Here is a 13,902-nt window from a genome sequence, read left to right on the forward strand (position 1 = left end):
TCTCATTTTCAGATGCTGTAATTGTTTCAATTCTTACATTTTTTTTGGAGAGGGATCCCTGGAACCTTTAAAGACACATTACTTTTAGACACCACACTTCTGAATCTGTGCCTGAACTGAAATTGACCCATAGAGCCAAGGTTTAGTCAGGAAATGTCACCATAAAACTGATACTGCAATACTTGCCTCTGATAAATGTGTATGTTCACCAGTATTTTGGGAAACCTTTTGTTCTATCTAGGCATTACATGTAGTTTGACAAAGAAAGTCCAGATCCACAGTCATGGAATAGTTCACTGATTTTTCAGGTTTTGTTAAGTACCGGTGAGTGTCTCATTTGATCACAGAATGATTGGCTCATATGGTGACTATAGGCCTATGATCAGGATCCCTGACAGTCTTTCAGACTCTGTGTGACACCAAGCTTTCTTTCACAGGGTCTTGTAAATGCATGGCACTCCTCTGGGAGCCTGAGCATATCCTACAAGTTAACCAGGACTTTGCAAAGCTTTTTGACATTACCAGTCATCCAGTTTCATTTTAATTTGCGCATGTCAAAACATCTCATTCCTTTAGGAATTTCTAGTTGAATTTAATAACTTACTGAAGTTTACTGTGCTTTAAGTAAAAGATTTTTTAGAAGAACAAAATCTAATCAGGAGTTCTGTGTAAAAAAAATTTTAAGGTATCATTCTGAAGCATAAAAGGACCACCAAATTACTGAGATATCACTATGTATTTTTAATGTTATGTTACAGTTTTCTTGCTATACAAGCCAAAAAGCTTAAGGAACCTCTCTCCAAGTCTCTTTCTATGTTCCTCATGAACTTTCAATAAAAAGCCTGTGTGCCTGATGAAAGTTTGCAGTGTCGTATGTGTTTTTTTTTTTTTTTTTTTTCCCCAACTCTTCTTTGCTTTCAGAACATGCATGTGGCATATGTATACCAAAGGGTGAAATTCCATTAGCGATTTTTTAATGGCGATTTGCATAAAATATGGTTGGTATGCAGGAAATACTAGTTCCGTTTGCCTCACTCACACTACATGTTCAGCCTCCCAGAAAGTGATGATCTAGTACCTGACTAAACTAAAAGCAGTTCTTAGAGGCTGATTGTACTCTTGAATTTAGTGAGTATAAAAAGTTCTGTTGAAGTAATTATTAGATTTTTATTTAATCTCAGTCTGAAATATAACTGTATATATAAATTGGGCCAAAACCAATAGAGACAGTAACCCTAGCTCACCCACACTCAAGTTGTTTATAACTGATAAGCTTGATTCTTTGCCCAGTTAGTGTAATTTGGATCTTGCATTTACAAAAGACCTACATGTTAGCTGTCAACTGAAATTGAGCCTAATTTTTTTTTTTTTTTTTTTTTTTTAGGCCATTCAGATACCAACTGATATTTTATAAGCAACACTGCAGGAAAGCCAACTGCATTCCCCAACCATTACTGTTATAAAACTACTCTTTAGAACTCTCTTGAATATAAACTGCATGAGATATTATATGCAATCTGTGGGAGAAGGAGTAATTCCCTCCTGAAGTTACTTGAATCAAGTTTTACTGGGGATGAATGAACATTAAAATGCTTGGTTTGGATAAGCAAACAAAAGCTTGAAAAATGTTGCAAACCTATAGGGATCCAAAGGTATCTCTTCCTGGTGTATCTTTCTCTGTGCTGTTTCAAGGTGTGGGGGATCAAACCCTAATGAGGATTTTGACAGGGAGGTGGCAGTGTACACAATTGCACTGGGTGACCAAGAAAACGCATGCTGCATTGGCCAGTGCTAAGGGAACCCTTTGTCCTCCTAATACGTTGATGGTTTTAATAATAAACGTTCCTGTTGAGAACATAAAGCTGACAGCAGTAACAGCTGATGGCATAATTCTAATGACATAATTCTGTCATTTTCTGCTTTGTCGTTAGAGGATTTTTTTTAAGAGGCCTTTCAGTTTAATACAGTTATTTAGATGAGCTGAGTTACAGGCCTACAGCCTCATGCAAATGCTCATGTTCTTGCTCAGCATTACAATCTGTTGTTAAAAACAAACAAACAAACAAAACCCTACAACAACAACAGACAAAAGTCTATCTTCCAAATGCAGATAGGTTGCATTTATTATGTCTGTATCCAGTTTATCTTCCTAGTTCTGTTGTCTCCTAAGAGCTACCTACCTTCAATCTGCTGTTTGTTATGGAAGGCTGTCAATTCACGAGATCAGCATCTCCCTTCTCACTACATGATCTGCAGTTATTTTCTCCGCTAAAATGCTTTCTGTATCGCTGTTACTTCAAGTCTGAAAAATACTATTTTCCTACTTGAAATCTCACTCAGATGTTCATCACATTTTTTTCATTGCTGAAAGTTACCCATTTTAGCATCAGCAACCTCTGCCAGAGTTGTACAAGTTCCATGTCCTTATGACTTGCTTCTTTTTCACCACCTTTTATAACGATAAGTTGGTTCTATGTCCTTTCTGTAAATTCCTGTTGTGAGAGGTGTCTGCTTTACACCTCAATCAATATATTTTATTTTTTGTTTCCTTCCTTCACGCTTTTGGCTTCTCTTGAGTTTCTGATTTCTACAAGCTGTGTGTCTGCTTCTCTTTATAAAAAAAGCAAGTTTCTTATAGGAAAAATGCTCTTTCAATGCTTTTTAGAGAGAACTTAAGGTGACCGGTCCCTGTAGATATGCTGGTAAATCAAATAGGTAACACAATCTATCCAAACTTGCTGTAGTTAAGCAAACAACAGAATCTGAAATAACTCAATAGATAGGCTTTTGGGTCATGCCTTACTGAAGTTCTAATAGTTGAAATCCATAAGGCTACCACAAGGCATTCACAGTGGCTGTTCTCTTAGTTCCACTGCCCAGACATCTGTACTCATACAGTCTGTTCCGGCTTTGGTTAAGAAGCCTCTTCATCAAAGGGCACTTGAACATTGTCAGTGCTTACTGAACATTGGCTCTTTGAAGGCACTTTTGGGCTTAGTCCACATATTCAATTCAAATACATTTGAGAGAAGTAGTAAGCAAATGAGTATTTTCAAGGCATCTGGCTGCAAAGTAACAGTAAGTTCCATGTTTGTTCTCATTTTTAAATAAGCTATCAGTAGAGTGCTAAAATGTTAATTTCCATTTTCATTTGTTTTGCTAGCTCTGCATAGTTCTGATCATTATTCCTTAAAATATTGCATATTTGGAAATCATCTTCTCAGTATTTTTAATGCAAGACAGCTGAATCATAAAGGTACTTTAATTGTTTGTAGACTTTTCTCCTCTAGGTTGTTAAATGTTGCTGTCAGAAATAATTACATTTTCCATCTTTTCAACTTGTACCTGTATAGCTGATACAGTATATCTTTATTAATTATAAAGTGAGTGAATTATTTTACTGAATCAGTGTAATTCCTTTTTTTTTTTTTTTTTTTTTTTCATTTTCCAAAATGTTTATGTTGATTAGCTCTAGGATTCTGCATTAAAATTAGTCTCTAGTAGAAGATATATTAATGCACCACTGGCAAAGCTTAGCTTTCCTTGTCCTGTTTAGTAATGGAATTCCTAAATTGTAGTCACACCATTTCTGAGCAAACAGACAAAAAGGAAGGTAGCTAAGCATTTTGCTGTGCGTGAGCAGTTAGAGGGCAAGCAGACACCATGCACCTTGACCACCTATTATGAAGCTTTTTGCTGCAATGTCAAGTGAAAGCGAGTTAATTGGGTGAAGCTGTAGAGCATGTTAGGGGCATGGTAAAGGGTTGCTGTCTGACAGCTGAATGTCAGCAGAAGCTAGTCAAGTGTGGCTGAGAGACAGAGACCTGTCACAAAGTTCATGTGGACTATAGCACAGTTAGGAAGATGAAATGTGGTTCTGTCTCACTTTCTCCCTCATTGCATTCAAGCACCTTAAGATTTCACACTGTATGTGTCAACCCTTGTTCTCTAAGCTGTTTTCTCCTAACACTTCTGCATTCAAATGATTGGACAGAAGATGCTAATGTTTGGTAAAATGAATGTAAATACACCCTTTTTCTTTTTTCTGCTAGAGTGGCAGTATGCATGCAACTCAAAAGAAACTTTGAAGGCTTACATCAGACAGTCACACTGCCTAGGAGTTCAGATGATGACTGAATACATTTCTCAAGAGAATATGAAGCTTGACACTTTAAATTGTTGGATAGGGACTGTTTTCCCTCTAGCAATGACAGAAGAAAAAGCTAAGCAGTAAGCAGTGAGGACTATTTCATGAGCCACTTGTGCCTCAGCATGGTGTCACAAGCATGTTAGTCTCCAACTGTAGTTATCTTCTTCTCTTCTTGTTGGAAGGAAGCAAAGAGCTGTGAAGGTAACCATCAGAGAGAAATACTAATTAGAGACAATAAAAACTGCAGGAAAACTCACACAGTAGAGAGGCTTACTGGGAAGCAACAGGAGCATCAGTTAAAGGCAACAACAACCTCACAATACACTGATGCAAAATGTGGAGAGTTGTTACAACCGTTTAGTAAGAGTACAGTGTATCTTTCAATGTTGGTTGCACAGTACAAAATAAAGCAATAGTCATTCAGGTTGGTTATTAAGATTAAAAATAAACAGAAGTTGCTTCTGTTCTTGAGAAAGTGGAAGGACAGTGGTAGGCAATGTTGGGTAAGAAGTCTGGCTCATGAAGTCATGTTCCTGTGTTAAAGAACTTGAAAACTTCAGTTGAAGTCAATGAAGACTGAGCATTTCTCCATGAAAATAGTGCACTACATAGTTTGTGTAGTGTTTTGGCATTATTACAGTGTAGTGCAAACAACTTGACCTGAAAATGAGAGACGTCCATGTGTATTCCACTGAATAGAGACAAAATTCTGAAAGAATTACTATATATGCTGCATGGCAGATTTTTGGCTAAAATATTTAGAAATCATCACAATTAGCAATGCATAGTCAAATTCCTTGTCTTTAAGCCATCAAAACATTGAAGATATGGTGGTCTGATGTGGTAATCCTGTGCATTTCTTCAAACATACCAGGTTTAAATACATTTGAATAAAGCAGGATTTCTTTTAGAAAAAAAAAAATAAAAAATCTTTCTTTAATTGCTTGTAATAGAGTCTCTAGAGTGTGATTTCACTGAATGCATTAAACGCCAAAGCGTTATAAAAGCAGAAAAAAAATGATTTCCAGATATTTCAGAATTGTGTATTTTTTCAGTAACTTCTGGAAAGTGAAGAGGGAATTCTTTGAAAATGAAAAATGCCATTGGGTAGCAGCACCCAAGGAAGAAAGTGTGTTGTGTGTTTAACTTGCTGACTTAATGTGTAATGAGTTGGCAGTCCACTGAATTATTCTCTGATAGTAAATTGTTTCCAGAATCCAGGCAGGAGTGCTGACAATTAGAATTTATACTGAATGTTACAATTTTCCTACTTTATGTCAGGGATAAATTTAGTCTTACTGCCTCAGAATACCGAATTGCAAAATCATTGACATGGGAAGCAAACTTTCTGGTTTTGGCCAGCATACATTCCTCCTTTGAAGAAATTTGTTAACTAGCGCAGTATTAAACTGACACCACTAGTAATACTTTCCATTTTAAGTAGCAGTTTTTAGCATTTTCATCAGTCTGATGTTTTATTTATTTCACTGAGAGTGAGAAATGACTGTTTGAGCTACTTTTAACAGCAAACGAATGAGCAGCATGCTGAAGTCCATTGGTGTTATGGGGCAAAAGCCAACTATTACCAGTTTTGGGAATACCAGTCTAAGAAGGAGGTTGTAAATTATTTGAAAATTTTCATCTTTTTACAGAGAAATAGGTTTTCCACATAAGTGCTGAAAAATGGTATCAAAGATGGCTCTTGTTTCTTTAACACTTAGTGGAAGTTCTATTGCTACAGTGAAATGATGTAACACACAATGACAACACAGACGAAAGAAGCTGGAAAAAGTATTATTGGCCATTTGATATGCTGTCTACTGCTATTACTGTGTATATGTATGTTCTAGATTCAGGGTAAGGGAAAGAGATGAGAAGAAATCAGTACCAGAAATCAGTTGCGGAGATGTATACTGACTGTTTCCTACTTCTCCTCCATTGCTCTCTGCTCTGTGCTTACCCCTTGCATTTCTTTCTGCTCTTGGATGGCTGTGCTGCAGCTTCCTCAGAGATTTTAGAGGTTGCTGGAATTCAGAAGAAACTGCAGCTTGCTCCTCCTTCTATACTTCTGTTTGCTGTCAGGATTCCTCACACACCTAGGTCTCCTGTAGTCTGGTGATTTCCTATAGATAACACTTCGGCCTTATAATACAATAGTCACCTTTAATTTCCCAAGTGATATAACACTGAGCTTACTACTGTATCTGCATCATCACACAGGAACATCTATAACTGAGTCTTTGTTTTATGTCGCAACTTCGGTATTATTCTTTCTGCCCTTTCATTTCATCCCTTTCTTGGTAGTTTTCTGTTCTAAGTGGCTTCATTTCTTTCTTACCTAAGTCAAAGAGATATATGCAAGCTTGTTTTTCACAATGCACAAGTTGTAACTCACAAAAAAAATCTTACAATTTTTTATTATTCTGATTTTTTATTTATAATTTAATTTATGTCATAAAAAAGCGGAGGGGAAATTTGTGTTTTGAAATTGAGTATTTGAAAGCAGTTTAAAGTGGCTAAAATTTGTGGTGGGAAATCCCCAAATTGGAAGGAATTACTGTAACATACAAATAATAGAAGGCAATTGAAAAGTTGTGGTATTATAGTGAAAATTGTGGCCCAGTAAAATTATCCTTGCGTTGACTTTGCAGGCTGAAACCATTCTGACTGATTTGTGGCTTCCACTCTGGGTATAGATTTTAGTGCTACAATTGAAGATAAGCAATATTCTTCCAACAGTGTGTTTCTTCATGTAGTTATCTGTTTGCACCACTGTCAAAACGGATGCACAGTTTTCTAATTCCAAACGTCTGACATTACTTCACAAGTATTGATATATAAAAGCAAAATAGGGTGTCTTTGATCATAACATGATGCTTTCGAATAGGCTGACAACGCAATAAAAACATACATAAGAATATAATGCATGGTGGTATTATAATAATCACTCACAATGTTACATAATAAAGCAACCCTTTAGAAGTCAGTTTTAACTTTGGTAAAACAATGCATATATCATGAGACATCCTGTAAACTAGATCCTAAATGTGATCAGAGGTTAGCCACAAAAGAGAACCAGTAGGGAATAGTTGTTTTAGAAATCTTTTTTCCATGTCTAATAGTAAAATGTAGTTTGAGTTAACTGTAGTTTAGAAAACACTTATTTCATAATATAGACTAATCTTTTATTATTATTATTATTTTTTTTTCTTTGGGAAAACATATTTTATAAAGTTAGGCTACCAAATTCTGAAAAATGACCACAGGATGTGTGACCAATTACTGTATTCCATAAACATTTAGAAAGCCTATTTTTGCTAGACCTGTTGTGTCCTAAATATTTATTTAGCTGATGCAGTGCAACAGTCTAGATGGAATCATCTAAATCAGGTAAATAAAAGTGCTATGCTAAAGATTTACCCAAACAGACACTTTATTTAAGATACATAATTCCTCTTTTAAAAATTATCTAAATGCATTTTTATATGATGGATTATTATCACAACCCTTGTATAGTGTTTGAGTTTGCCAGTTTAATACATATGTTAGAAAGGTGTCTAAATACAATTATGTTGAAAGAACTGTGTTGAGGAAATTATCACTGCCTTTAAAATTTCTTTGTACAGGTATGTGTTCAAACAATGTGTATTGTAACAGTTCTTAGTGTTTTTTTTCTAGTAACCTATAGAAAGAATATTGTTTTCTTATTCATCGTGAGTGTATATAATGATACGGGATCAAAACAGTTCTTAGAGTAACAGCCAAGATATTTTTTTACATCAATCACGTTGTTATTAAATCTGATTTCCATTCTACTCAATGAATAGTATTCTGTTCTGTGTAAGAGGTACAGCGCAGGATCTGGATAACTAAAGCAGAGCTTTTTTCCCCCAGCAGTGAAGCTTTTACTGTAACATAGTCTATTGACTTGCTGCCAATCATTAAGTTTCATACATTTTTTTTTTTGCAACTCTCAAAGGAAATCTGATTTCTTGTCTCCTTACTGGGATTTTGATGCCATATTCCTCAAAAAAGTCCCAAACCTCACTATATCTGGAAAAGGCATTATGAGATAGTAATTGTAGTATGTGATGTTTAATCATTCCGGTATGCTGATTAGCTGAGATATTGAAAGCAGTACAAACCATCATGTTTACATTTGTCTTCAGTATTTGTTATCCAGAGTGAAACCTGTTAGTAGGTTATATCTTAGTGATTTCATTCATTTACACACATAATTGTTTCTAGAACATCACTGTTGTTTTTTTTTGGTGCATTTCAATATTTTCTTAATAGTTTCTTATGAATGTCTCTTTCTTTAGAGAGAATTTAAGCCAGCTAATTAAAGTGTATAAATAACAAACTGTTAATCAGTGTAATAGGTGGATGCTTTCACTGAGATCTTATTTCAGATATGCTGATACAAATGCAGTGAAGCTTGTTTGTGCTTTTGCTCTTTAATGGTTCCCATCCTGCATAGTGTTGAGCACAGTAGGACTGCAAAGGTAGAGTGTTACAGATCAGTACCTGACAGTTCTGCTGGTTATCTGATCCCCGTAACCAGCATAGTTCAGAAAAACTTGAGGCACTACCTCATTTTAACTATGTCCTTGAAGTAGTCATCTAAATTTGCTACCATATGGGTTCTTAATGAACATGTAGCATAACCTGGCTGTTTACAGTAGCTGCAATATGGCTTGTGGTGAACCAGGAAATCAAAAGAGTCCATATCAAAGGGAACTGTTGAAGTAAGTGTTAGAGGCAACCATTGATTTTTCTTCTGCAATAGTAACAGAGGAAAGGGGAATCTTTCATGAATGTGTCTTTATACCTATGACTGAGTCTGGATTTGTTGAAATATGAATATACACCCTCACCGCTGCCTCTTTCTGTGTATCAGTGAGTCAGTGTATTGGAACCCGTGTGCCTTCATATACATGTATTTCTTCTTCTGTGTATATTTGTGTGTGTGTATGCATGTGCACGTGTGTGCATATGCATGTACAGTCTCCCTCAAATGCTGAGGGTGGGTGTTTAAAAACTGAAATACAGAGGCACGGTCTTTCATTATCTTACCTTATGTCTTTTCCATAGTAATACTTTGCATGTGTATGAGTTTTTCACATACTTTATGGCCTGATTGATTGTTATTTCCGCAGCTATAACCTTGGTTAAAATACCTTGGTAATAGGCAGAAGAGCAATATGACATCACATTGTTAAATTTTTTAAATTATTTTTTTTATCATGAATATTTAAGGGAATACACAATGTGTCTCTTTATCACTAAAAAAACTATTAATGTTGATAAACTGGTATTATCCATAATCTTTCAAAGTAGAATGCACAATGTTTTGGTTATGTGAGTTATATAATGTTGAATTTTAACTGGTCTAACCTTTGTAACTGTTCAACTGAATGTTGAGACTCATTGAAAGATGAATTGTATTCCCCAGCAATGTACATTCAGTGTATATTCTCTACCATCTTCTAACAGGCTAACATGCAAAGAGTATTTGATTTCAAATTATGATAAAATATATTTAAAAGTAATTTATTACCTTTCATGGATAGCACAGCGTATTTTTCCTAATAACAGTGACAGGGAAACTGTAGATGAAGTTTGTTTACTTGATTAAAAAAAACTCACCTAACAATGATAATGAAGAGGGGTAAATGCTGTCTGTACATATCTTTAGTGCTTTAAATAACATAGACTGTAGTTTCTTAACATTTATTAGTGCAGAATATTGTATGTAATATCCTTCACTCCTGCTTATTAAAGATTAATATACATGTATATATGCAGGTATTGTATATATTACAGAAATGGTTGAAACAAGGTACAAACACAGATACTTCATATATATATATTTGTGAAAGATATAATGAAATTATTTCTCTTGCTTGTTTAACATTGCATGTAGATTCTTTTTGGATTTGTTTTTTATTATTATTTTATTTTACTCCAGGAATCAAGAGGGAGTTCAAACATCACAATGTCTTCAAGCTAGCAATTCAGCCTGACCAGAGTAGAATCCCAGATTTTTTGGCATTGCAAGCTGAACCTGACACATCCTACAACAGTTTTATGCACAATAGAGCCAATTCGCAGTCTTCAGTCTATTCCTTCAGCCTGAATGTCACATCCAGTCCCAAAAGAACAATGGAAAATGGATTTTCAGGTTCTTTGTATCAATAATCTTTTAGAAGGAAAAAATTGCATTAATGTAAAATGATGCAATTAAAGTGCAATTTTGTTGCTACCTTTGAATTGTAGTTCAGCGTTTGTATTTTTTGACATTAATTTTACGTTTTTATGAAAATGTGCATTCATATGTTCACATTTCTATGCTTCCTGTTCTTTGCATACGGTAACAGTTATTTTTTTTAACTTTTATTTATTGCAGTTGCTCATTTCTTATGTAATATATTTTTAAATGTTAAAGAATGACACATTTTGGGTAATTTTCCTCAGTCTTAAAAAAAAAAAATCAATAAGCCATTTTAGTCTCTATCTATCAAAGTTGTTTCATACTTGTCTATTTTAAAGCAGGACTGCAATACTTTAATAGGATTGAGAGAGCTATTTGAAATGTATGCCAATGATTCCTGTCATTTCATGGCAGCCCTGCCATGGTTCACTGAGCCCCCTCTTTTCTCTTGTCAGCTCAACTGAAGACAAGCATTTAGTTGCAAACTTTAAGCAGGTTGTGCAAAACAGAAATGATGTGACTGCTTCTCTTCCTGCACAATAATGTCACTGCTGGTCAATGTGAGAAGGTCAGGTTGCTCCTTGTAAAGCTACATGATACCACTTGCCTATTTGAACAAGTTAAGTTAACTGCTGAATCTGGTCCCTGCAGGCGTTGAAAACTCACCCTTTTATCAAGTCTGCATTTCATAAGAAAGAAGAACAATTGTGCAGGGAGGATTTCTGATGATATGTTTATGTACTTTATAAGGACAGTTCCCAAACCAGTGTTGCAGGTAATATATTTAGTTTAAGCTGAAAGACTTTAAAGTAATGGCTGTTTTGACCTTCAAATAGACTCCTTTTTTGTTGTTGTTGGTAGGACCCAAGAGTGACGCCCATCTTTGATGCTGACAGAATTTAAAGCAAGGCCATTGCCCTGCATTTTCTGCCTTGTAGCACACAAAAGTAAAATTGTATGTCAGGCCGAGATGTCGGGGAGCTGACAAGATGCCCCAGTGACATTTCAGCTGGAAAGAGCAAGTGTCTTGCAACCAAGTGGTCAAATATCAAATAATAGGTCAAGCAGGAAGGAGCTGAGTTCTAACCACAAAGAGGTTTCTGGTAACTTACTTGACAAGCTTTTGGGCGCTTTGTGGCTTGACAAAGTGATGTTCTGTTGGGTATCGCTAGACAGACTGTTCTTTATCGCCTTCAGAAGATCAGACATTGACATTGATTAAACTCTTTAACCCTTAAAGGTTAAATCGTAGCAGTTTCATCATTGTGAATGAAGAACAAAAGAAAATTTGTAATATACCATTTGTTTTCATATTAATCACTGAACTCCCCAGTGCTATTAACTTTTGATGTGCTATGTAGTTTTTGACAAAAAGATTGAACACAAAATCTATATAATAGATTGTTTCTCATTATGGACCAGTGATACATTAGAAAAATAATATTATGCATTATGGAATTTGTAATTTTTTCTAATATGTCAAAGACAGGATTTGATTTTAGAGTCCTGAATACTGAAACTCCATTTTGTCTGGAAAACAATTTTTGCATAGATAATACACCACTTATGATGACCAAAATCTTCCAAATGTCCTTGTTTTCAGATGCCAGAAAGGCTGATATAAATCTCAAATATACACCCAAATAACTTTAATCAAATTTTCAAGTTTTCATGTATTCTCTTTTGCAAGTCCATTGCTCACAGCCATGATATGCATGTGTGTATGGATACTAATATAGGTTAAGGAAAAAACAACTAATATATCATCCAGAACTCTCACACGTAAGAGTTGGCTGATATAGGAAGAACATTCCTTTTCTTTATGCTGATGCTTTTGTCTTGAACACTGAAAACAGAAGTTTTGTTTCCCTACAAAAGTCTTGGCTCACCTCTTTCCTGATAGTGACTGTTCCTGGTAAAAGCACTGTAAGTACTGTATTCTTCTCCCACAAATATAATGTCAAAAATCTTCAATATTTGCATGAAGAATGAAATAATATGTGAGCAGTTGTCTCTCTACTGTGTATAGAACTGTGTATGTGTTTTATTTTAAAAATATAATCTCAAGGTGCTCTACAGTTTGATAGTGCCTGTTCTTTCCTACATGACCTTAAGCTACTGAAGAAAATTTGCAACATATTTATTTGTCCCTTCCCCATCATTGCCAGTAAATGTGATATTGTACATGTAGAAACAGAGGAAGGATTTATTTATGAAATTTGTTTTTCTTTCCGAAATCAGTATCTTACTGACAGTAGGACTGATCTCCTGAAGTTACTTTAACTGCTCCAAACATAAAGTTTAACTGCTCCAAACATAAAGATTTTACACAGTCCACAGCTATGGTTAACTGAATGCAATTAATAGGAATAATCTAGCGAGCTATCTTTTCTCACAAGAACTAGTTCATATGTTTCATGAACAGGAGGACATCTACCTAATTCATTCTGTTTAAATATTGACCAACTGCAAGTTACAGACTTCTTAAACCCATCTGATTTGAAGAGACTTTGAAATATGTGTTGTTTGGATGTCAGATGTCTCATTTATAAATGGAAGCTCCTCTTTCCCATGTTGGAAAGAAGTTTTTGAGTAGTAAACCGGATTATCGTTAGTCAAATACTCCTAGTTGCTTTTCAGGTAAATTGGAGTTTGTGATAAACTCCAAATGAATAGATGAAATCCAGCTGGCAAGATCTCCTGTGAGTAGCCTACAAATGATCCAATCAAAGCATTTTGTTCCCTTTTTTGGGGACACAATGAAAATTGTGTTGCTTGTGCTGAATGTGGCAGCACGGTTTGGTAACAGTAGCTGCCAAAAGAACATCATGAATGTTTTATACCATCTGTTCTCTTTGGCTTGCTTCAATAAAAGCAAAGCATCAGACCTTGATCCTTACTTTCAAAGCTCTGCATGGTTTGGGCCTGGAAATTCAGGTGAACTGCTTCCATTTAAGGAACCTCAACTCCATCATTAACATTATTCTGTGAGAACAACCAAACACTTTTCCTTAGAAGAAGACCTGTGTTTGATGGGATTAAAATGTTCTCCATTTATTGATATTTTTTGCAATTGGAAGGTCATGAGATAAATAATTGACCACACATCTGCCTTCTGGTAGGTCTAAGAATAAAATCTGTATTTATTTGTATTTATTTTGTATGTATTTATTTTCCCAACAAGCAACTCATCTCTAAAAAGAGACTGCAAAGTATATGATTTCCTCCCTTCTGCAGTTGTTACTACAACTCGGTGTGTGGATATTAGGAAAGAGTTTGGAACTAACTGCATTATCACTCTACATGCTGTAAGCAATTAGTATTAGGGCAGTAGCACAGAAAGGCTTTTCAGCTCTCACTTACACACACACACACACACACACCACTTGAAAGGACTTTGGGTCTCTTTACCAAGTTAATTGAGTACATTTGTGGTTGGAAGGCACCTCTGGAGATCGTGTAGTCTCAGAACATGGTTAGCTACAACAGGTTGCTTAAGGCCATGTCCAGCCAGGTTTGCATATCTGCAAGGATGGAG

General features: G+C 35.3%; 1 protein-coding gene across 1 annotated transcript in view; it reads left to right on the forward strand.

Annotated features, from left to right (window-relative positions):
- Positions 1 to 10,423, forward strand: part of CCDC171 (coiled-coil domain containing 171) — a 177,429-nt gene extending 167,006 nt beyond the window's left edge. Inside the window, 2 exon segments of the mRNA XM_084504852.1 lie at positions 10,122 to 10,158; positions 10,161 to 10,423. Coding sequence (XP_084360978.1) covers positions 10,122 to 10,158; positions 10,161 to 10,351 — 228 coding nt within the window. The 3' untranslated portion in view covers positions 10,352 to 10,423.
- Positions 10,424 to 13,902: the final 3,479 nt, after the last annotated feature.

This window comes from Aythya ferina, assembly GCF_964211825.1.
Source record: "Aythya ferina genome assembly, chromosome: Z".
Taxonomy (NCBI): Eukaryota; Metazoa; Chordata; class Aves; order Anseriformes; family Anatidae; genus Aythya; species Aythya ferina.